This window comes from Drosophila melanogaster, chromosome 3L (genome assembly GCF_000001215.4).
Source record: "Drosophila melanogaster chromosome 3L".
NCBI classification, from domain to species: Eukaryota; Metazoa; Arthropoda; class Insecta; order Diptera; family Drosophilidae; genus Drosophila; species Drosophila melanogaster.
The window spans coordinates 2876392-2897881 of record NT_037436.4 but is presented as its reverse complement, the minus strand read 5'-3'; the positions used below and the strand labels follow the sequence as shown (position 1 = coordinate 2897881).

Below are 21490 nucleotides of genomic sequence, written 5' to 3'. Positions count from 1 at the left end.
ATCACAATATTTGCGGCACATCCACATCGCTTGATTATTGGCTTGTCTGTCAACTAGCATGAGTATTATATTATTTTTATTCCTTATCTAGGTTGTGGGGATCCCGCATAGGTGCCATTAAGGCCATTTGACAACTTGGGAAATGTGTTTGCGCAGCTCGGGTAATTGTGGCCGATTAAAACGCCAACGCAAACTGGCTCCAATGAAACTGTGGAAAACCTGAGCAAGTAGCATGTCGAATTACAAACGCTAATTGCTTCGTAAAGTTTCGAGAAGTGCGCCACGAGCCGAGGTATTGATTATATTAGCATAAATTCATAAGGAAATATATGCAGGAAACTAACTCATTTCACCAGAAAAGTGTATAAATAAATGCTGCACAATATTCTGGCACTTCCTATTGGTGCTCTTTACTAAAAATAACAATAGTACAGTACATAACCTTTACTTACCAACTAAAGAGTATTAACTGCACTCGCGTCTTGTTTGGGGTTTTGTTTAGGGGTTTAGTTTAAGCGTTGATTAAGTTTTTGATTTGTGTTTATTTATTATAGCATAGGAATAGATTTACTTTACATTTTCCAATTGTATTAGGAGAATTTGTGTTTTAGGGAAAATATTTGTCACAGACACACGCGCTGGAAAACAAAGAAAACTCATATTACTTTACACTTTTTTTTGTTTGAATTTTGAATGGTACACTTATTTTATTCGTCGCATTAGCATTATGGTAATGCCAGTCCTAGTGCGGACTTTTCTTTTCCGCCAGCCTATCTGTTTGCCTTTCGGGCCTTTTTTTCCTTTTCCCGTCTGTATTTGTATGCGTACGTATTTTGGGTGGTACACGCCTTACTCCGCCGAGGGAAAACACTTTTCTTGCGGCCCCGACACTCACAATTCAAATGAACTTCAATTCGGTATTATATTTTCTGTTGTTTTGTTTGCTGTTCCATTGTTTCGATTTTATTACACATTTTGGCCTGTGGAAAGTGCGGTGTAAAAGTGTGTGTACGGTGTGTGTGTGTGTTCGGTATGTACGGTGTTGTAGAGGGGGCAGGGTGGGGGCGTTTTCCGATTTTCCGCTGCTCACGCACACAGTTTTTCCAAGCACAGCACGCTCCAAAGTCTAGCCACGAACTGAAAGCGTCGGGGAAACTCCAAACTCGAGCAGCAGGAAAAGCGGAAAACCGAGAAGCTTCCAATGTCAATGCGAATCCTTTGTACGAGGAATGTGTTATTTTGGAAGGCCCAAACCTCCTGGAAAAGCGTGGCTCTCGCTCTCGTGCTCTCACTCTCTCTCGCTCTGCTACCGCTGGCTCGGAAAATTCGTTCTCTCTTATTTGGGACTTTACTCTCTCCCGCTGGTTTGTTTTCCCTGTTGTGCGTGCGATTTGACAACTACATTCCGCCCCGAAAGAAATGAGTTTTGAAGTTTTCCAAGTAGATTTTCACTTGCAAAGTTTAATTAATATGAATGTCTCGCAGACCCATCTACTTATATGTTTTTCGATCTCTCTGTTTTCCTTTTTATTTTTCCTCCTTTTCGCTGGCTTCTCATTTTCTGGCTAAATTTATTGGCCGTGCGGGCGTGCTTTTTCGTTAAAAATAGCCGCCATAGCCTCGCGATGCGTCGGCAGCCTCAGCGACAGCATCAAGTTCAGATGGGTTCTATTTTCTTTTTCATTTTTTTTGGGGGGGGGGGGGGGTGGTGGGAGGACTGTCTTTCTGGAGAGAGAGAAAGACAACTTTTGACCTTAGTCAAGCGAAAAGTGTGCTGTGCCCACCTGTCTTGGCTTATTTGTGTGCGTTTTAAGCGACTAATTGGCCAAGTTGCGTTGTGGCTGCCAAATAATTCAGGCAACTGCAACTACTCGGCTAATTACGACCCATGAATGAATAATCAAGGGGAGACTTTGGCCCCCAATTCAAGAAGAACAGAGCAGAGCGGATCAGAGCGGAGCAGAACCCCCTGGAAAACCGAAACCGAAACCCACCAGGAAGCCCGAATCGCTGTAACATGAATTTATGATTTCGCTGGCCGTGTTGTTATTGCCTTTATGATTATTGCGACGCCGCGTCTGTTGTCTGGCTTTTCCGACTATTCAGACTTTTCAGACTTTCCCGCCTGACGCCAACTAGCAACCCCCGTTTAACCGTTGTCAATCATATGACCCTGTTTTTCGTTGCTTCGATGATCTGGTATCTGGTATTTGGGCTTCCGTTTGGCAATTTGTTTTGTTACCCCGACAAGCGAATCTTGTAGTTTTTGCGTCACAAATGCCCGAAAATGCTGGCCTGGCATTATTAATGTCCTGTGACCCCAAAAAAAAAAAAAAGCTACAAATTCTTGGAGTTTTCCGCACCAGCTTCTTCTCGAAAGAAAAATCAATTGATTGACTCCGATGGCCACATTTTCTGCACTTTTGAACGCGTCACTAGAAATTTAGATTTCGTATTAGACGTTTCGGCATTTGTGCTTTCTTTTGCTTTCTTTTCGGAAATCTCTCTCGTGTCACACTTGATTTATTTTCGAAATTTTTAATTTTTCCTCATTGACTTCTTGGCATTTTTTCACGACTTTCTGCGCACACACACACTTTTTCCTTCTTTTTTTCTGCCTTCTCGCCAGGCCAGTAGTTGCATTAGATTGGTAACAGTTGCTGGCCAGCCGCCGCCGACTGAATGAATGCCCAACTGACCAAGTGACCAACCGACAAACATCCAGCAAAACACGACCGCCACCGAACGAGTCGTCCAATGTTAAGTATACGCCGTGCGACACACTACCGAAACGAGTCCTCAGGCACTAGAAAGGCACCCACCACACGTCCGTTCTCAGCTGTGGCCCAGCGCTTTTGAGAGCGTTCCGCCGGAGACACTGCTGCCGGATCCGGCGCTGCCGACGCTGCCTCGCCGACGTCGTGGTGAGTTTGCGGCCAGCTGATGGCCGACGAGTACACGGCGTTTCGAAAAGTCGCCACTGGCGGAGGGCCTGGGAAAAGCACCAGAACAAACGGGGGCTAAGAAGCGGAATAGCTGGTGCTTTGTGTGAATACATTACATACCATATAGGATGAATAAAAAACTAAAAACCAATTAAACATACCCTGTTTCTGATGCCAAAGCTACTTTATACAGCAAAACCCATCTTCTCAAATGTCTGCGTCAAATTCTTGTTGAGTTTTTGGAAAAAAAATCCTTTATAAAACCCATTCAAACTTATTAAGTTCACATTATTTATGGGCGTTTAGTTTAAATGACAGGCGTCGACGAAGGAGAAACACAAGACAGTTTATCGTGCTGAAATCACAGGCATATGCTATTCTTTTGTGCTATCCTGTTTATCTGAAGGACATGTAGTGAAAAGTTCCTGCCGCCCTTCGGTTTCCCCCTCCTTGGGTTTTCTTTGGCCGCCTTGACCAGTCATGAATATAAATTATGCCCTAAGTGACAGGAGGAGGCTGTTATGGCAAAACAATCATAAAAGACACCCGGCGAATCGCTTTTAGCTTTTAATAGTGTTGCCTATGCGCAACGCAGAGAATAGCGTTTGATAATGTATGCGAAAAAATATTTTCACATTATTTTATAGACTGTTAAAATATTTACCTAGTCATAAAATAAAAGAGATTTTAAATATGGCTTTGCAAATATTATTTATAAGTAATACTATTTTTTAGTCCCTTGAAGATGGTCCAGATAATTAAAAGGTAGTAAAATTAAGATAATTATTAAAAAATTTTCTTAATTATTTGGAGTATTAAAATTGATAATTAGTAAAATTGGTCCGGGTTTTTAATCAACATATAAACAATAAATAAACAAACTTGTGTAATATTACTTAGCTTCTGTCAGCTAGCAATCGAAGATCACAACCAAAAGGCGAAACGACCGAGTTTTTCTAGCGTTTTCGAGGCGGTTCCGATACGTTTCTTGGTTTAGAGGAGATACTTCATAAAATAGGCCGATCTTTAAGCGGATCGACCCTAAGCACCTTTAGCCATTACGTCACGGGCAGCGGGTGATGTTCGGCGAGCTAGTGGGCCAAAAATAATGGAAAAGAGGTACAAATTGCCCAGGGCAATCGACGGCTTTAATGGTTTCATTGGCCAACCGGCGGCATTGAGTTGGTGGACCCAGCCCCTAATTAACCCTTTCGCAATTGCAGCTAAGCCTTAAAACGGCGGTGGGAAGTTGGGGGAGTGGCCCCTCCACGTGTTATATACATATGTAGCCGCGATAGTTTTAGGTATAAAATGATACCTTTGGTCCCGATACCTTGGGCTCGGAGTTTGATTAATGAGCGGCTTAAGTGAATCTCAAATCGAATCTGAGCCTGCTCGGCCGGCAGACTGATGAAGTCACTAATTTGACTTAAAAACGCATTAAAAACCATTTTCGATAAGAGCTTGGAGCCCCATATTGTGATTTCGGCGAGGGTTTTCCCGTACTTTTCTGTCTAGGTCTCGTCTTTGTGAAAGTTGTGCAAAATTGGAGCCAAGAAACCAAAATTGAACGATGAAGCACCCAAGGCGACGGATAAAATTCCAAAACCGCCTCGGAAGATTTGAGAGTGCAAATCTCTTGCTATTGGCAATCAGCTGTAAACATAAATAATGTTCGAGTTTGCGGAGAGTGGACTAACTGGATACCCAGTGAGTAAATCATGTAACCATACTCATTTTTATCACTAATTATCGAATTTAAATAATTCATTTCATTTTCTGAAAATCTTGAAAATCTTACTAGATATATTTCGGTCTATTTGGCTTATACTTTGAACCATAAAAATAATTTAGGCCTTTGATAGTTTAAAACTATTTTACGGTATACATCTCTTTCAACCTTTTTAAAAATTAAATTTATTTGTTTTTTTCTAATTATGTACACACATATTGCATATTCAATACTTTAAAATAAATTGACAGAGAAATTACTGCTCAGCGCTTTCTTCTTGGTTAAAAAGTATTGTAAATATTTATTAGGAATGAAAAAAAAAAAAATAATTCCCAATATACCTGTGCTGAAATATTACCCATAATTCCAGCTTTGGCAACGCGCAAAATTGATTTAAATGCCTTCGACGAGAGACAAAATCGGAGGTAACTCCTACAATTGTGCGTGGTCTTGGCCATTAAAAGCCTTTTCTTGCCAACATTCAATGTCTGTGCCGGAGGCAGCGCCAAATCAAATCAACGGCAGCAGTCACAAATCTGCGACAGATAAAAGCTGTTAACTGACCTTCATTGGCCATAAAAATCCAAATTCATCGCCCGAACAATGCGCCGTATCTATGGGCCAAAACCGGCGGCAACGACGAACAACAATTGGCGAGCAGAAAAATTAACAATTTAAATAAATTCACTTTATTGCAGTTCGCATATTGGCGACAATGTAAAATAAACAATAAAAGTGGTCAATAAATAAGGCCCACGTCATATCGAATGGCCCGAACCACTGGACTTCCGGTCTTGAATCGGGCCAAAAAAGAAAAAGAAAACCGCACCACATATCACATTATACTATGTGGCCAACGACATGAATCACGGGCCAAAAAGTTCAAAGTTGAGCGGGCTAAATTGAGAGATTAGCCTGGGAGATCAGAGCCGGCTATATCTTTTGCTATATAGCTCTGCTCTGACCCAAGCTCTGCTTTTCTCTGCCTCTTTTCCCGAGTTTGCGGCTCTGGGCCGCTGTTAACTTGGCTAAGACCGCTCAGTTGGCTACGAGCTGCCGCCGTGAGCATTGGCAAACGCGTGAAACGGAAAAGACGAAAACGAAATCGAAATCGAAAACCTAAAGTCCAAAAACCGAAATATCCGCGCTCTTCGGTACGTGTTAAGTTTTTTAATTAGTAGAATTTTCAAGTGAGTGTTCGGTGGCAAAAAAAGAGAAAATATTTCACTGAAATACAAAGAGCATAGCTAAGCTCGACAAAAGTGCACATAGTGATCAAAAACATTTGCCAAATACTGTGAAGCAAAAACCCAAACAAATCTACAAGCCGCACACTAGGTGAGTAATTATTAAATTGAATACTTTAATTCCCGCCATAAGTTAATAAATTTCATTGGTTCGTCATCGCAGCTCTGATTTATTATAACGCTTGATTGTTTTCCTTCTTTTTGTATACACTTGTAACCAAAATGTTAGGAAACCAGCAAACACAAATTAAATCAAAGCGATCACAAAACAAAATCCACAAAAAATGCAGACAACACTTTGGGTAAATACAAACAAAATATAATCAAGTGGGGAGAAAAAACCTTGAAAAGTCGTGCTTAATTTCTTAGCTAAATGCAGGCATAAAATATATGTTTAAAAAATTATAATGAAGCTCAGCTATTTGTCTGCCTCCAATCGAATCCATTGTTTTAGTCCCTAAATTAGCTTCAAATAACCCAACCTCTTTGTGAAGGAAAATAATTCAGAGGCTTTGGAAAAAATGCCCGAAGCAGAAGTCTGTCTCTTTGATAGTTTATTTAATGGATAGAAGTAAGGATAGATATTGTGGAAAGTATACAAGTTTACCAATTAAATAAACTAGAGAGCTTAAAACTTTCCTGTGTCAAACACTCGCGTAATAAAAACTTAATAAGCAATCATTATTATTAAATAGCTTTATAATTAATTAGCAGCATTTCGTTTCATTCAGCTCTTTTTTTTAGCCTGCTAATGCTTCAATTAGATGCCAACAAAATATTTTATCCCCTTAAAAAAGTGCCAATCGGGTGAATAAGTGAGAATGTCTGGGCGAGACAAAGATAAAGATCTGACAATCGATCATTACTCAGGCGGGATATAATTAATTAAATATAGATAGATGATTTTGCGGCCAAATCATTCAAATAAATTGAATGGGGCCCAGCGATTTTGAGCACTCAATTTCGAAAATGATGCCGCAGCCAATGGATTAGCCGCTAAAGCTTGGTCAAAGATCTTTAACAATTTCATTAACTTTTGGCCCGTCGGCCTAATGATGTGCAAATGGCCCAAAACACACCATAAAACACGCTGCCACTAAAGTTGCCAAGGGAAACAATGCCAAAACCCATGTCCAACTTCTTTTGGCTGCTCTGTGATTTATGAGGTGATCGCCTGGCGCAACTTTGGCATCGGGGAAATACCAGCAATACGTGGGTGTAGCCATGTGCAAGACTCCATTAGCAGATCGCAGACACTAAATCTGGCTTCGATGCACAGCAGAAAACATGGTTGGAAACGTGGTTTCAAAATACCTAAGCTATTTTAATCTCAGAGAAATATGTGTTATTATATGTATATATAAAATTGTATAAGCATTTAAAGCCCAGCTCAACTACTAAACAACATTTTGTGTTTCAAACTTCTGTTTGATACTTTAATATGCCGTGAATGTTCATTTATTATAATTGTTTTCTTTATTTTTTCATTTTTAATATTATTAATATAATTATTTCCTGTGTACCTTGACGGACACTTTGTCATTGGCTCTTGTTTGTTGACTGATTTGTTTTGCTTGGCTCGTGCAAAAGAGCCTGTGATCCCGGAAATCCTATCGCAGCTTGTGGCAGGTGTTTTTGTATCGGTATAAATTCCAATTGATTCTTGAATGCTCGCTGTTTTTACAGGCACCCCATGTCTGAGTGTTAAAGGCAATTGTTATTGCTTTTTGTTCTATAAATAATTGTGGTACACATTATATTGAAACTATAGCAAAACTTGACACGAAATCCGGTTTTTACCATTGACTGTGACAGCTTTAGATTTGATCACTTGTTAGCATTGTTACATTATAATAATTAAAATATTTGTATAACATTTTTTGTTAATTTTTAGCTCACTTTCGTTAGTTATGTCAGCTGTTAATTAACATTTAATTACGGGATTTTTAATTTTCCCAGATTTTAAAAGTTGATTTCATACGGGAAACATGTTGGGAATTTTTCTTTGAGCTTCTTGTTCATATAAAAGCATTGCTAACTATCGAAATCTAGTCAAAGTTATCTCATAGTTTCCGCAATAAAAACTGCTTGTATTATTATATATATATTCTCTCCAACAGTTGGTAATATATCACTTTAAATATGCAAAATATCTTGCATTGATCTAAACTTAAATTGTCTATAAAACATCCGATTTAAATACCGGCATATTGAAATTCCGTTTTAGAGTCCTAATAAATCATTAGAGTTTATAAGTATTGTCATTAGCTGACAGCTCGGGTCGCCAATTGAGAACGCCCCCACAATGCATGGGGCGTGTCCAGTCCATTATCTTCGCGGCGTATACTTAATCTGCGTATACTTAATCTTGTTGTCTGGAGCTTGTTCGTCACTTTCACTTTTGGCAATTTATTTTCGCTATTTACGGGAGTTGTTCGAGTTGTTTGGCTGTTGTTTGCTCAAGAGGCTGTCGGTGGTGTAGTTCGTGTTTGTGTTATTGTTTTAGTTGTTGATTGTTTAACTTAACAATAAGCCCAAGTGAACTGTGGGCAACAAATAAGCACTTTGAAGCATTTCCGCTGCGGAAAAACCATCACTTATTGTCTGTTTCGTGTCCCAATGGAAATGGTGCGAGAAATGGTCGTGTATTTGCCATTTTTTTGCGACTAATATTTGACCAAATAACTCATGGCAGTTTCTCTTTCGCTTCAGGTTTCCGAATTCACGTTGAAGACACTGGCTGAATCGCAATCGAGTCAAATGCAAATGCAAATCGACGGCGAATGAATTGACAATGACAAAAAGTATTAAACGTCCGCCCCCCTTTAGTTGTAAACAAGTTCTTCTTACCTATGTGGTGAGTATTCCTTCTCCCAGTACTCCTTATTATACTTCAAAATCTCCTTTCTCCAGATATTAGCTTATACAGTAGCCGCCCACAGCTCGCCCCCGCCATGTGGCCTTTATGGAGCCCCGCCTTGCCAGTTCCTCCCGGCGCCACCTGGACAAACGCCCACCTGTGCCCGTCCAGGAAAGACGTACTGCGAGCACGCCGATAACTACCCCACGTGAGTAGAGTACCCATAATAGTCCCCCATTGGAAAATTGTAGAATTCTTTTATCACATTAAGCCCTAAAGGTTCCATAAGATTCCATAACTGATCATAATTATGTGATATTGAAAACTTAAATAGAATCGATAGAGACACCCAAAACTACCATACATATCGCTCTAATCAAAGTTCAAATTAATGTACCGATAATGTACCGTAAGCATATGAGCAAAAATATCAAAATGGATAAAACAAAAGGGGTGGCTCTAATCAATATTCGATTCATTTAAATGCATTTCAAACAAATGTTTGGCCACGAGACAATTTGGGCTCCAATTTAATTCGCTATAGAAATCGAAACTTGTTCGCTGGCATCGCATTAGCATAGGAGCATCGAGTGAGTATCTTTTGTGGCTGCTTCCGCGACAAGCTCTCAGATACTCAGATGCTGAGATACTCGGAAACTCAGATACTCGAACTGATGCTGTTTGGGTGCTTCTGCTCTCAGCCAGCTGGGCGAAATGCCTTGACCCAATAAACTTGAATTGACAGTTCAAGACACTTTTTGTTTGGCTCCTACTAGCACAAATGTATGTAGTATCTGGTATAGCTTTGGCGACTATCCGACGACTGGCCGCGTGCTTCTCGAATATTTATGAATGCCTCCAATGAATAATCGTGTCTGCGGGGCATCATAAGTTGCTTAGACCGGCGTTTTGGCGCGTGAGCCTGGGTATTTTGGGTGTGCTTCAGATTTCTTCGCAGAACAACGTGTTTTATTTCCAATGAATAAAACATCTAGCTTATATTGATGTTTTTCAAATTTTTGTGTTATATATCTGATAAGGCTTGAAGATATTGTCTTGTTCGGAATCCAAGATATATACACTCTTCTTCATAAGCCAAAAGCATTATTAAGTTGATTTTCGAATATAAATTCCAGTTTGATCATGGCTGTAAGATCTTAAGAATGTAATGTAAAAATTCTTAAGTTCCTGCCATGGTTTTGAATATTGCTAAAGGAACTCCAATGAAAGAGCATCGATTATTCAACACATAACCCTATAAGTGCATCTTTTGTCTTTCGTGCTCGAAGATGGCTCTCAAAAGCTGTAGTGTTATCTGTTTGTTTATCATCCGCCTTCACACGACTGGTTGGCCATGTTTGTTTGTCTATTTTTAGACCATTTCTTCGGTTCGGATTTAAATAAAATGTGCGTTAGTTGGTAATGATAATGCGAATGGCTTGATAAGCCCTCGGCGCCGACGCGGCAATTAAATAGGCATTTTTATTACAATGCTTGCATTGGAATTTCTGTGTCTTGCATAATTTCCAAAAAAAAATTAAAGATATGGGAAAGCCCCAAGCGGGTTTTTACTATATAGATATAGAGGTGGGGTCTTTTTCGCCCCTTAGCCCTCACCTTTTACTGCCTGTTTTTGTGGCACGTGACGCACATGCGATGCCTGTTGATAAGAAAAGTTAAATAAATATAAAACCGAGCCATTGCCAATTTATTATTTACGATGTCTGCGCCTACCAATTTTTTTTTTTTTTGTTATTTTGGCCTGCCCGGCGGCCGCATATTAATTATGATACTCATATTTGATTTGGCTTGGGCAACGCCGCAATTACCATTTCCATAGCAATTTTCTGGCACTTGTCAGTCAGCCGCTCTGTGACTTGCATAATTTGTGGCTCCGACAAGTGGCGATGCTTTCCCAGCCTGTTAACCATCGCCGCTTGCATCACTCATTGTTTCCCACTGCACGCAGGAAAAAAAAAATTTTAAAAATAAGGTCATTTTCCTCTTGTTATGAACACACAGAAAACAATTTCATTCAGACCCAATACAAAAATATAAGCTAAAGTTAAATTGTGTTATATATATATTTAAGATAAACTTTAATGTTTTATTTACCATAATACTATTTTAATATATATTTTATAGGTATCTCATAAAGAGCCTCGTTCGAAAGTGGGGCTATGAGGCCGCCACTCTGTTGGTGGACGAAACCTGGGAAGATTTTGCGGCTGTGGCGTGGCACGATACTCCCGTCTTCTACGATCCCAAGTCCATCTTCCCGCCCCGGGATCCCGCTGCCCAGGACTTTAATGGATATAGTTATCAGACACCCTTCGGAGGTAATCCCCAGAGACCGTCTGGGGGTGGAAACCCGCTCTTTGTCAGCAATCCCTCTACGGAAGCACCCACGTAAGTACTCGATAAAGATTAACCAGCAACTTAAACTCGCCTGTTGTTCAAGGTTTTCATTCAGATTCCATTTGTTTGTACCACAACAAAAAAAAATAATCTTGACCTTGAAAGTAGTATTTTTTGAAAATGAATCCATGAATGGATTTTAAGAACCTAATTAAAATTGTATTACTCTCAACACAAATCCTATGAATTTCAAATTAAAAATGGTGACTTGATGTTTTAAAGAGTTGTTGTACATATGTTTGTATAAATCTAAATCATTTGTCACTTTAAGGTATCTTCTGTACACCTCCTCCGGTGGAGGTCATCGCTCGGGTCACCGGTATAACTCCCAGGGCGGAGGCACCTCATCTTCTGGCGGTCACTTGTACATCAATCAGAGTGACAAGTCGACTCCCTACAATGCCACGCTCTGGCTGAAGCGCTTGGTCAGGGATCTCAGTCGGAAGCAGAGGCAACCCGACGAGGTTCAAGCGGAGGTGGTGGAGCCGGTGAACGAGCAGACAGAGGAGGCCGAGGAACAGGACAACCCGGCAGAGGATCACCCACAAAGCAAGCGCGATGTCTCGCTCAACATGGATCTCTTGGATATCGTGGGCGTGGAAGCCCCCAATCCGCTGAAGAAGCGTTCGAGGACAAAGCGCCAAAGTCCGGGGCGCTCCACCCTCTGCCAGACGACATCGCAGTTCATCACCCCGCAGGCGGCACTGAATAGCCGCGGAAACTGGATGTTTGTGGTCAACGAGCAGAACACCGCTCGCCAAATGGTCAAGGCGGAGCTTTGCGCGTAAGTACTAGTACGGGGAACCTAATTCGACGAAAATTCGTAATAGCATTATTGTTATTATACGACTTAAACTTTGAAATATTCTATTTTAAATCTGTTTTACATAAATTTTACATGGGGTTATGTCTCGGCTAATCGTATTGTGCACTGCTTGAACGTGCATGGTTTGAATACATGATATAGGTCTCTTTGAATTTTTATTTGTATAATATAATACAATTAAATTCAAATTTTTGTAATTCCTGCACTGAAATGTTTAACCCTAAAAATATTGTCTCTATTGGTCCCGAAACGTTTTACGTCAATCAGCGAACTTAGTTGCCTTATTTCTCTGTATTGAAAGTAATGCAGTAGTATTTCGTTAACCTTTTAAATAACAAATCAAATGTTATTTGTTTGCATTACGGATTAATGTTTGTGACTTATGCAGCCAGCCGTTCTTGAAGTAGCCTTCCTCACTGATTACTCGGATTTATTCCTCCTGATCCGAAGGTTCACCCCTTAACGTTTTCAGCACTTGTAATCAGTGGCTACTAGGTGTCATGTCAACCCCATTCCAAAGTTAATAATTCGCAGCGGGGCGCAGTGGTTTCCCCCTCTATTATATATATATATATTTGTTTTTGTTGAGACTAGGGGAAGTCCCTTGCCGGCCATCTCTTTCCTGCATCTGCATCCGTCCCTGTCGCACCTTTCGCACCGGGCACGTGGTTAGTGCAGGTCGAACTAAGGCCGTTTATACGCTGTCATAATTGCGGTTAAACGAATTATCACACCCCGAAAAATGAGTGAGAAATACCGAAGCAGGGCACAGACTGCCATTAGGCCATGTCCTTGTCCCCTGTGTTTTATTCCCCTCTGCTTGGTCGTTCCCCTTTTTATATATTTTTTTTGGATGCGTACGCTACTCGAAAACCTTTCCGCACACATTCGGAAAAAGCGCAAACAAATAGCAGGACCAGAAATTGGGGTGAGGTGGTTTCTGGTTCTTTGGGTTGGGTCAACGCTGCCCTAATTGTTGCCCGTTCGTCCCGCTGCTCAGTCTCGAATCGAGTCCCTTTCTGGATGCCGAATCCCTTCCCCGTTTCCAATGCCACTTGTTGTTAGCACTGAGCCCGGTACTTGGCGCAATTTGTTTAACCAAATGGAGTACCTACGCAGGCGCGCATAAATCTTTGCCGAAGAACAGCTGGGAGCAGAGCTACACACAGAGAAATTCAATGCAATATATATATATTTTAAAATTAATTCGAAACAGCAGAAGTTGCGATTTTCAGAGTTATGAAACCTTTTTTTTGTAAAGTATAGGAATACAATATTTATTTTAATAGAAGTTCCAGTGCTCGATGATATTTATTTCCAGTGCAGGGATTGTACCGTTTCTGCTTCCGCTCAGGCTGCGACTGCGACTCCTTATCAATTACGTACGATTCCCGTTTTAACGAGTTCGTTAAACTTTCAACTCTGGTCCGCCTGCGACTGAAGATCTGAGCACTTCCTCCTTCGAAGGAGCCGCAGCCGGCGCTCCTTATTTACGGCCAGCGGCCCACAACTAAATTCTGGGCAATTGTTGATTTTTAGCATTTGGTATTTCGCATTCGCATCGGCACTTATTCCGATTCCGTTTATTTTCCAGCTCGAACACCTGCTCGAACCTGTGCGAATTGCCCAACGGCTACAACTCGAGATGCGAGCAGAAGTTTGTGCAAAAACGCTTAATTGCGCTCCAGGGCAACGGGCAGAATCTGTACACGGACACGTTCTGGTTTCCCAGTTGCTGTGTCTGCACGATAGCCGCCAATTAAATGTGTCCAGCGGACGAAGGACGAAGGACGAGACCATACTCTCAGCGGCGATTTTGGCAAATTCATATCTGATAACTATAAATGATACGAAAACACACACAACACCCACACATGAAACACTCAATATCTCTCATGTTGTTACACAAACACACAATGTAGTTCTTAAAAATGTAATTTAAAATCAAAAACATCGAGTGAGGCATGCAAAATTGGATTTATGCCCACACAATCCCTTTGAGTTTGCATAGTAGCATTAGTCTTACCCTGTGAGCGATCTAATGGATATCAAATAAACAAATATTCCACGCGATGCTTTTTCAAGTTAAACGAGAGGCACTATTTTATTTGGTCTAAATAAGTTTAAATAAATATGTATAAATTCACCATTAAGCTCATAAGCTCATAAATCTCCATAAATCTGCAATAATTAAAAAGAATTCATTAAAGTTTAAATTTAAAGGGGTCATTCAACTCTTGGCAGTGCAGCAAAATTGCATAAATCCGAGTAAGCTGCATTCTTTCGAATGCGAGTCCTGCACACTGCACACATTTCATTTCCGGTACAAAACACATAATGACACAGGTAGATTTTCAACAAACAATTTTATTAAGCCCTGGGCATAGTGCAAATCGGATTTTGTGGTTTTTAATTAATATAGTTATTCCTTTGGCCGCTTTGCCAACGCAGCCCCAAAGGATTCGCAACTTTTAATTGTGCAATGGCGAAATGGGAATTTCCGCAGCGGCAAGAGCAGCAAAACCGGCAGCAATCCAGCAACAACACCTGCCGTGCTGCAAATGCAATTGCGTTCCATAAATCCAGAAACAATAATCGTAAAATAACATCAGGTGTCACGCGCACGAAACGCGGTTCAAAAAAGGGGGTCAGTCATGCATGGATTGTTGGGGATCGAGGGATGATGAGGTTACGGATGAGGACTGGAGGCCTTCGAGGATACGGCGGCGTGGCTTGTCAGAGGATATGGAATGGATGTATTGATGGTCGGCATTATTACCCGATGATGTATGCCCACGTATCCGTACATCTGTGGCACTGAAAGTGCTCCAGATGGCCCCAGTTGGTGACAGAATGGTGACTACACGAGGAGCAGCTGAAATTTGGGGATCCTGGATCCTGTACAACATACATTAGTTCTTTATCGGCATAAAGCGGAAATATGTTTACAATATATAACTACAATATAAATGCTATGCTATTAATATCGAAGCCTTGTGGGTAAGTACAAGAATGTCCTTCACCGAACACCATTCAACGTCCCAGGTGTCTTAATAAATACCAGTGAACAATTATGAGTACTCGCAGCCAGTTGTGCAATATTTCCAGTTGCATAACCAGTGCAAATTATATTGATAAGTCAGGGTTCGAGTGTGTGCATGTTCGAAAATCTCAATTAAACTAAGGTGCAACAGCCTCGTCCTGTTCTACTTATCTTTCGTACCTGTTGTGGAAAACTCTGCTCTCCAACCTACACACAGTGGGTATTTTCAACTGGCAGCGATTCAAACTGGCACAGTGGGACGGAACCCACCCACAGAGCTGCATTGAGTATTGAGGCCCATTCCACACCCCGTGACTCTGCCGAGGGTTAATTTGTCTTCTATAAGGATATGTATGTGAGCGAGAGAAAAAGAGTCCTGCCTGCTTGTATTGTGCGGAGTTTTAGCAATGATTAGCATCACGAAATGGAAAACTATTGTTCCAATACGCAGTCGAAAACCAGGTAAAAAGGTATTGACAAATCAGGTAAGGATAAGTCCGCAAAACAAAACATATCCAACTCACATGCTATGTAAAGGTGAAACTGTTGCAATTAGGGTTTAAGGGGAAAATTATAAAAATAAGTTTGCAATACAGCAAATTCGAATGTTTTGTTAAATTAATCCATTTCATCATCATTGAAATTAATATAAAATTCATGTTCCATAAACAAATATCTAAGCACATCGAACTATTATTTTCTATAAAATGAGCCAGCTCCAAATTTGATTTTGCCAGTGAAACTTTTTGGGTTGCAGGCTCCTCTAAGGACGGTCAATATCCATATTGCCCCCTACCCACCCCTCTCCTTTTAAAATCCCTTGAAAACCCAACAACTACAACAAGAACAACAGCAACAGCAGTGAGCAGCTGAAGTTTCTGGCAGTCGAACAACACCAGTAGAGGCGGTCAGAAAGAGAGGGCATCACTGGCGGCTGCTTGGCAACCGAATCGCGAGTGAAAGAGATGTCCTGCTGATGACGAGCAGTGCAGAATGCGGCATCAAAAGCAACAACAGCAACAACAAGTCAGAAGCAGCAACAATGCAGCGGCAGCGCTGCCAGCTTAGGCGTTGTTGCTGTTGTTGTGCGTTGTGTATAAAAATTTAACATCTGCTCCTTTCATGATTTCAGTTTCGGAAAACTCAAAACTCGTACAACAACGAGGGCTGTAATGGCACAAATAAAAATATATATGTATGCATCTGTGCGGAGTGTCTATCCCTCTCTTTCGCTCCGGGTATGCCCCTCTCTTTCTAGCGGCTTGTTGTTGCTGTTAATGCATTTGGCTTGCTTTACTCGTATTACGTGTGCATTTGCCACTCCGAACTAAAAAAAAAAAAAAAAACGAAGAAAACATTGAGATACTCGGATGCTGAGATACCGAGATACTCTGGAAATGCTCCTTTGGAGCTGTAAGTTGATAAAAAACCGGCGGCCAACTGGCGGATTTTAAACGGAATGAAATAAATTAAAACGTGGCGAGGAAATGCAGCCACAGGATGCTGTAGTCCTGCTGGGTGTGCCATGCATCTTATGGTGCATTCAACTTCAGCCAGTGATTTTCACTCTTCTTCAGCGTTTGCCCTTGGAGAAGTTAGTCTGAATACACGCTGGGTACATGGAATCGATCTAGGAGATGGCTGCACTTGAAGTTGTAGTTAAAAAATAAGCTAAATTTTATTTTAATATTCTTATAATCAACCTTATTGGCTAACATATCTCAACGTGCATTCGTTCCTACACATTTGCAAGCATTTTATATGATTAAAAGGTATACATACTTGAAATTGGCTAATAAATCTTACCCCTGTTTTCAGTGTATTACATTTATCATTTTTTTTTTTTTTTTTTTTTAATATTTTATTTTTCTATTCATGTTCTGTGCGCACATTTCATTCATTTTTCAAATACTTCTGCAGCACCAACTGTCAGATACATTTCTGGTTTCCTTTGCCGCACGTCTTTTTATTGTGGCTGCTTGCAGTGTGAATGTCCTTTGCTGTCCTCACAAAGGACACGCAAAAGCCAAATAAGAGCGAAAAAAGTAGAAAAAAACGCAAAGAGCGGAATGCAGAAGAACGAAGAGAGACTTGCAGCAGCTTCGAGTGCAGAAAACCCAACTATGAAGAACTTGTCTGCGGATCGTGAACTTAAGAACTATCTAAGAGGAGAAAAGGCCGGCTGCATTTTGTTGTTTGTGCAGATGTTTCTTCGAGGTTCCTCGAGGGATTTTATGGGTATGCGTTGCGTATGGGACAGGTCAGTGTTCGGAGGATTCGGATTCAGATTGAGATTCGGTTCCGGAGGATTCGAAGTCGGTTAAGGGTTGTGCCCCTAGGTTGAATGATTTTCCATTACGCAATGCAAATAGACAGCAGCGTTCCGCGTACTCGCTTTGTTTTGTTATTTTCTCTGTCAGCGCCAGGCAACAATGCAACTGTCAAGGTTTCCATTTTCCGCCGTGGATTGCTCTCTATGAAATGGCGAAAAAATGGCAGCTCCACTAATAGTTGGCATGAAACGAGGTTGCAACAGGACCGCCACGAGAAAAAAGTGAAATGAAATCAACCGCCCCCGCTCTTTGCGCAAAAGTAAAAAAGGGGCAAAACATGGCAGGCAAATTGTACCAAAATCCCGCAACGGCAGCCAGTGCAATGCCAGGATATATGGCACATGCCCACAAGGTCCTGCCTCCGTGTCCTGCGTCCAGCGCAGCAGTGGCAGCAACAGCACCGCAGCAACGTCCACGGCACCGCAGCAACAGCAGCGGGAAAGTAAAACTTATTCGGCTGGTCGAACTGCGAATGCCCTGAATTTCGAAACACATTTTGCGAGCTTATCTATTCTGATAAAATTGTAAATAAATCAATAAACTATACGCCAATTACCATATAATGCATGCTTGAATTCAATGTGCTTAATTGCTAAGTAAGCTAAGTAAGCTCCTTGGTTAGGGTATCAAAACAAAGGCAGCAGAAAATATCTCGTAGCGCACATAGATTGCAAGTTCGCATTGTGAGCGCGAAACTAGGGAAAAAAATTTTTAATTGGAACAACAACTGTACAGCGGCGCAGCAGCAGCAACAACAACAAAAGCGCACTTCAAACGCCGCATGTTCGTATCCGTGTCTTGTTGCAGCTGTGTGTGTGTGTGTGTGTGCTTGTGTGTTAATGAAAGAGAGAGGATGCAGCCGTAAATGTAACTGTGTGCGTGCGGCTGTGTGTTTGTGTGTGTGTGCCAGGACTCTCGAGCCAAAAGTTGCAGGCGCAACAGCAACAAGCAGCAGTTCGAAGTTAAATATTTAAGAATTTACAAAACTTTTTAGGGAACATAAAAATAAATACAAATTTCAAAACGAAAGAATCTTGCTCTTCATCTTTTAATGATGGTCAAACTGAAAAATAATATATTTTACGAATGACTAATAAGCACAAAAATAAATTAAAAATCATTTCTTAAAAATGCTTAAGTATTGAATGAATTATACAATATAAAACCGCTAGTTAAGAGAATTCGGTCGTCATGCTTGTTGTATTCTTAAGTTCGAGTGGAGCCCGCATTGGTTCGATGCGAACATGAACCTGTTCGCTTCGAGCACGAACTTGTTCGATACATTTTATGTTTGCTCCTTCATTTTCATTTTCATTTTCAGTTCAGTTAGTTCAGTTGTTGTGTATCCTTCGGGTGAAAAGTTTCCTACAAAACACGGACTTTTGCACCGCCGCCGCCGTTCGAGCGCTAGAAACGAGTGCGAGTGCGTGTGAGACTTACTAGCTAACTAACTGATTCTGATTCTGATTTTCGGGAATATACTATCCCTTCGGTGTGGGTGTGATCGAGTTCAAGGACTCGCGACTAACTTGTTCCAGTTTCGAAAACAGGCAGCCCCAAATAATGTGACCAATGTGACCAGTGAATTAGAATATCCAAGAGCAAAACAAAATCAAGAACTCCCGCAGATGCCGCACTTGCAGCTCCAAGTTCTTCAGCTTTTCATCCAAGTCCCGGTTTAATTTGCAGCTCCAGTTTCGCGCTCGGTTCTCTGGGTTTCCCTGCAATTTCCGCGATTTCCTTCTTTTGTTCCCTTCGTTCCGTTTTCGCGTCGCGGTTTGTTATTGTCAACTTTCGTTTTCGTGCGGTTTTTCGCGGCTTTTCTAACGGTCCAACGACGGTCGGCAAATGGATAGTGAAACTGGCTTGGATTTCCAATAGCTTCTAAGTACTCAACATTTTCCGAGGAAAAAAACTCGTGAAAGGACATGGATTAACAACTAAGGTTTGTAGTAGGGATTTAACAATATACATATATTTAAGTATATATAAATCGGGATGCTTTATGTATACCTTTTATCTATATATAACTATTCTGCGTATATAATCATTTTATTTGTGGTACCAAAGAAAATTAAATAAATGGTTTTTTTTTTTCATTAATTAAGCATAGCCATCAAACAAAAAGACAAATAGCCGCATACAGAACATAACTAACTCTTTGAAAACGAATCGTAAGGAACGTTTCCAAGAAACCAAACAGAATGGCCATATCCCTTTCATAAAACCGACTCCAATTAATAAAGCCAATTGAGCAAATGTATAAAAATGTTGAGCTCCAATCAAATATAAAACTCTACGCTTTTGTTCCTAATCCCTCAATTAAACTCACCTCTCGACCGAAAGCCAAAGAAAAACAAATTTCCAATTGAAATTTGCATTTGGGGCACAGGAAATACTTTCCAAGCGTAAACATGTAAACAAAGAGATAACAATTGTTATTGGTCATCCGAGGATCAAATTACAATAAGTGCAAGCTCAAAGAAGACCCAAAAAACAAAATCACAATCACCTAAGCAGGCAATTTCAGCGAGCTTTATTTGTGCAAGACAAATAAACAAAATAAAATAATAATATTACAGTAAAGGCAGAGGCTTCTCTTTTTGGACCGCAAACACTTATGGCAATGAGTAATGACTTTTAAAAGAAGAACTGTTTCTGATAGATACATTTTGCGTTTGTCTTAGCGCCAACTTAAATTAAAAAGCAGCGGGCTCTGAACTTCTTCTGGTTGTGAAGAGTTGAGCCGAGGCCCTGAAAACGTGCCAGAAAGCGACACACAGAGATACAAAGATACAGATACTCGTAACTAACAGTAACGTGCGTACATCTTCAAGATACTTTTTGGCGCGCTCAGAACAGAAGCGCCGAAAACAGAAAATAAAACAAGGAGAGTACATGGGAACGAGAAGCACAACAGAAAGCGAAAAGCTAAGAACACAGAAGGAGATACTTGTGCTCCTACAAGATACAGCTACAGATACAGATACATGGCAATAAAGAGAATTTAAAGAAAGATAAATAATAAAACCAAACAAATTGAGGCGCAGGCCGCGAAAGAAGTTCAAGTTCAGCGAATGTATCTCCGTGCCAGTATCTGTATCTGTTGGATGCAATTTGTCGGCCGCCTGCAAGTTTATTACCGTCTTACCCCCAATGAATCTATATATAGCTGCCATATTTTGTTTACAATTTTCCGCCGCCCACGATTCATTCATAAAACACATCAGCCCAAAATAAAAGTTGGCAAAAGGACACGCAGGCAAATTAAGGCTTTGACCTAGAGAAAAATAAACAACACCCAGGATATAACCCCTGCCCCCGTCCTCCCCCCCTCCACACACTCGTTAACAGTAACGTGCGTGACTTTGAAAGCAGGCAAGGCAAATGACAAACTCGTAAATCTCAACACACTCACGGGAAGTGGGTGGTGCGTTTTTTTTTTTGGGATGTGGGTGAAAATGCGAGGCATAAGTGCCCCTACTCCCATTCATATACGCTTAATACTCAGCCGCGTATGCCTGTCCATGGACTCCTTGCATGGCTTCATTGGGCCCCACAGCACGTTTCATTTCATCCACACCTGCACCGCCGCACCACTCCGCGCACAACCCATCCCCACACCCAAACACCCAAACACCAATACCGCCAAGCTTCGGCACAACTCAATTTGCACGTGACACAACGAGGAACGAGATGTGGAGCAGGCACTGCCAGGCGAATTAACTCGCGTCAGGAATTTAAAGAAAATATCTTTCAGATACTATATATATTTTTAAGCATTCAAGTTCTAAGCTAGAACGAAAAAATGTTATATGAGAGCTTGAAATTAAGTTTTCGTATTAATATTCGCCATCATTTATAATATTGTAATAACTTGCCTTTAAGAAATTCAAACAGAGAACCGACAGAGAATAGTCGCTTAACTAAAAACAATTTTATTGCATTTGATGGCTTGATAAACAGCTTTCACTAAATTGCCTGCGTTCCATAGTATTTGTCTTGACTTTCAAGCTACCTTCCGCACAATATAAACTCGATTAAGTACATCCACCACCTTCGCAAGGAATGCAATTTCAGCCGTCT

The 21490-nt window shown here is 40.9% G+C and overlaps 3 protein-coding genes and 1 long non-coding RNA gene across 16 annotated transcripts in view; 2 read left to right on the top strand and 2 right to left on the bottom strand.

Moving 5' to 3' along the window:
* Shab (Shaker cognate b) overlaps window positions 1-2865 on the bottom strand; it is a 64563-nt gene extending 61698 nt beyond the window's left edge. For 5 of the 10 annotated variants that reach the window (NM_001202110.2, NM_001202109.2, NM_001259656.2 and 2 more), the window contains exons 1-2: window positions 1095-1139; window positions 453-638 (exon numbers count right to left, since the gene is read on the bottom strand). The gene's annotated coding sequence lies outside the window, so the exon portion shown is untranslated. Of the gene's footprint in view, window positions 1-452; window positions 639-1094; window positions 1140-2597; window positions 2763-2787 lie in introns of those variants that run through there. The other 5 variants (NM_001202108.2, NM_001043115.3, NM_167967.4 and 2 more) reach the window with 3 other exon arrangements.
* A 2850-nt stretch (window positions 2866-5715) lies between these two features.
* spz5 (spatzle 5) lies at window positions 5716-14241 on the top strand. Its single transcript, NM_139496.3, has 6 exons — window positions 5716-6015; window positions 8637-8781; window positions 8838-8992; window positions 10930-11193; window positions 11474-11986; window positions 13623-14241. The coding sequence occupies exons 2-6, from the start codon at window positions 8719-8721 to the stop codon at window positions 13789-13791; spliced, it is 1164 nt and encodes a 387-aa protein (NP_647753.1). The 5' UTR covers window positions 5716-6015; window positions 8637-8718; the 3' UTR covers window positions 13792-14241.
* A 240-nt stretch (window positions 14242-14481) lies between these two features.
* lncRNA:CR44531 (long non-coding RNA:CR44531) lies at window positions 14482-15068 on the bottom strand. Its single transcript, NR_124765.1, has one exon. It is a non-coding gene; the product is annotated as a long non-coding RNA:CR44531 (long non-coding RNA).
* Window positions 15069-18723: 3655 nt separating this feature from the next.
* Window positions 18724-21490, top strand: part of Tet (Ten-Eleven Translocation (TET) family protein) — a 92952-nt gene continuing 90185 nt past the window's right edge. For all 4 annotated transcript variants that reach the window (NM_001259652.2, NM_001274414.2, NM_001259653.1 and 1 more), the window contains exon 1: window positions 18724-19349. The gene's annotated coding sequence lies outside the window, so the exon portion shown is untranslated. The remainder of the gene's footprint in view (window positions 19350-21490) is intronic.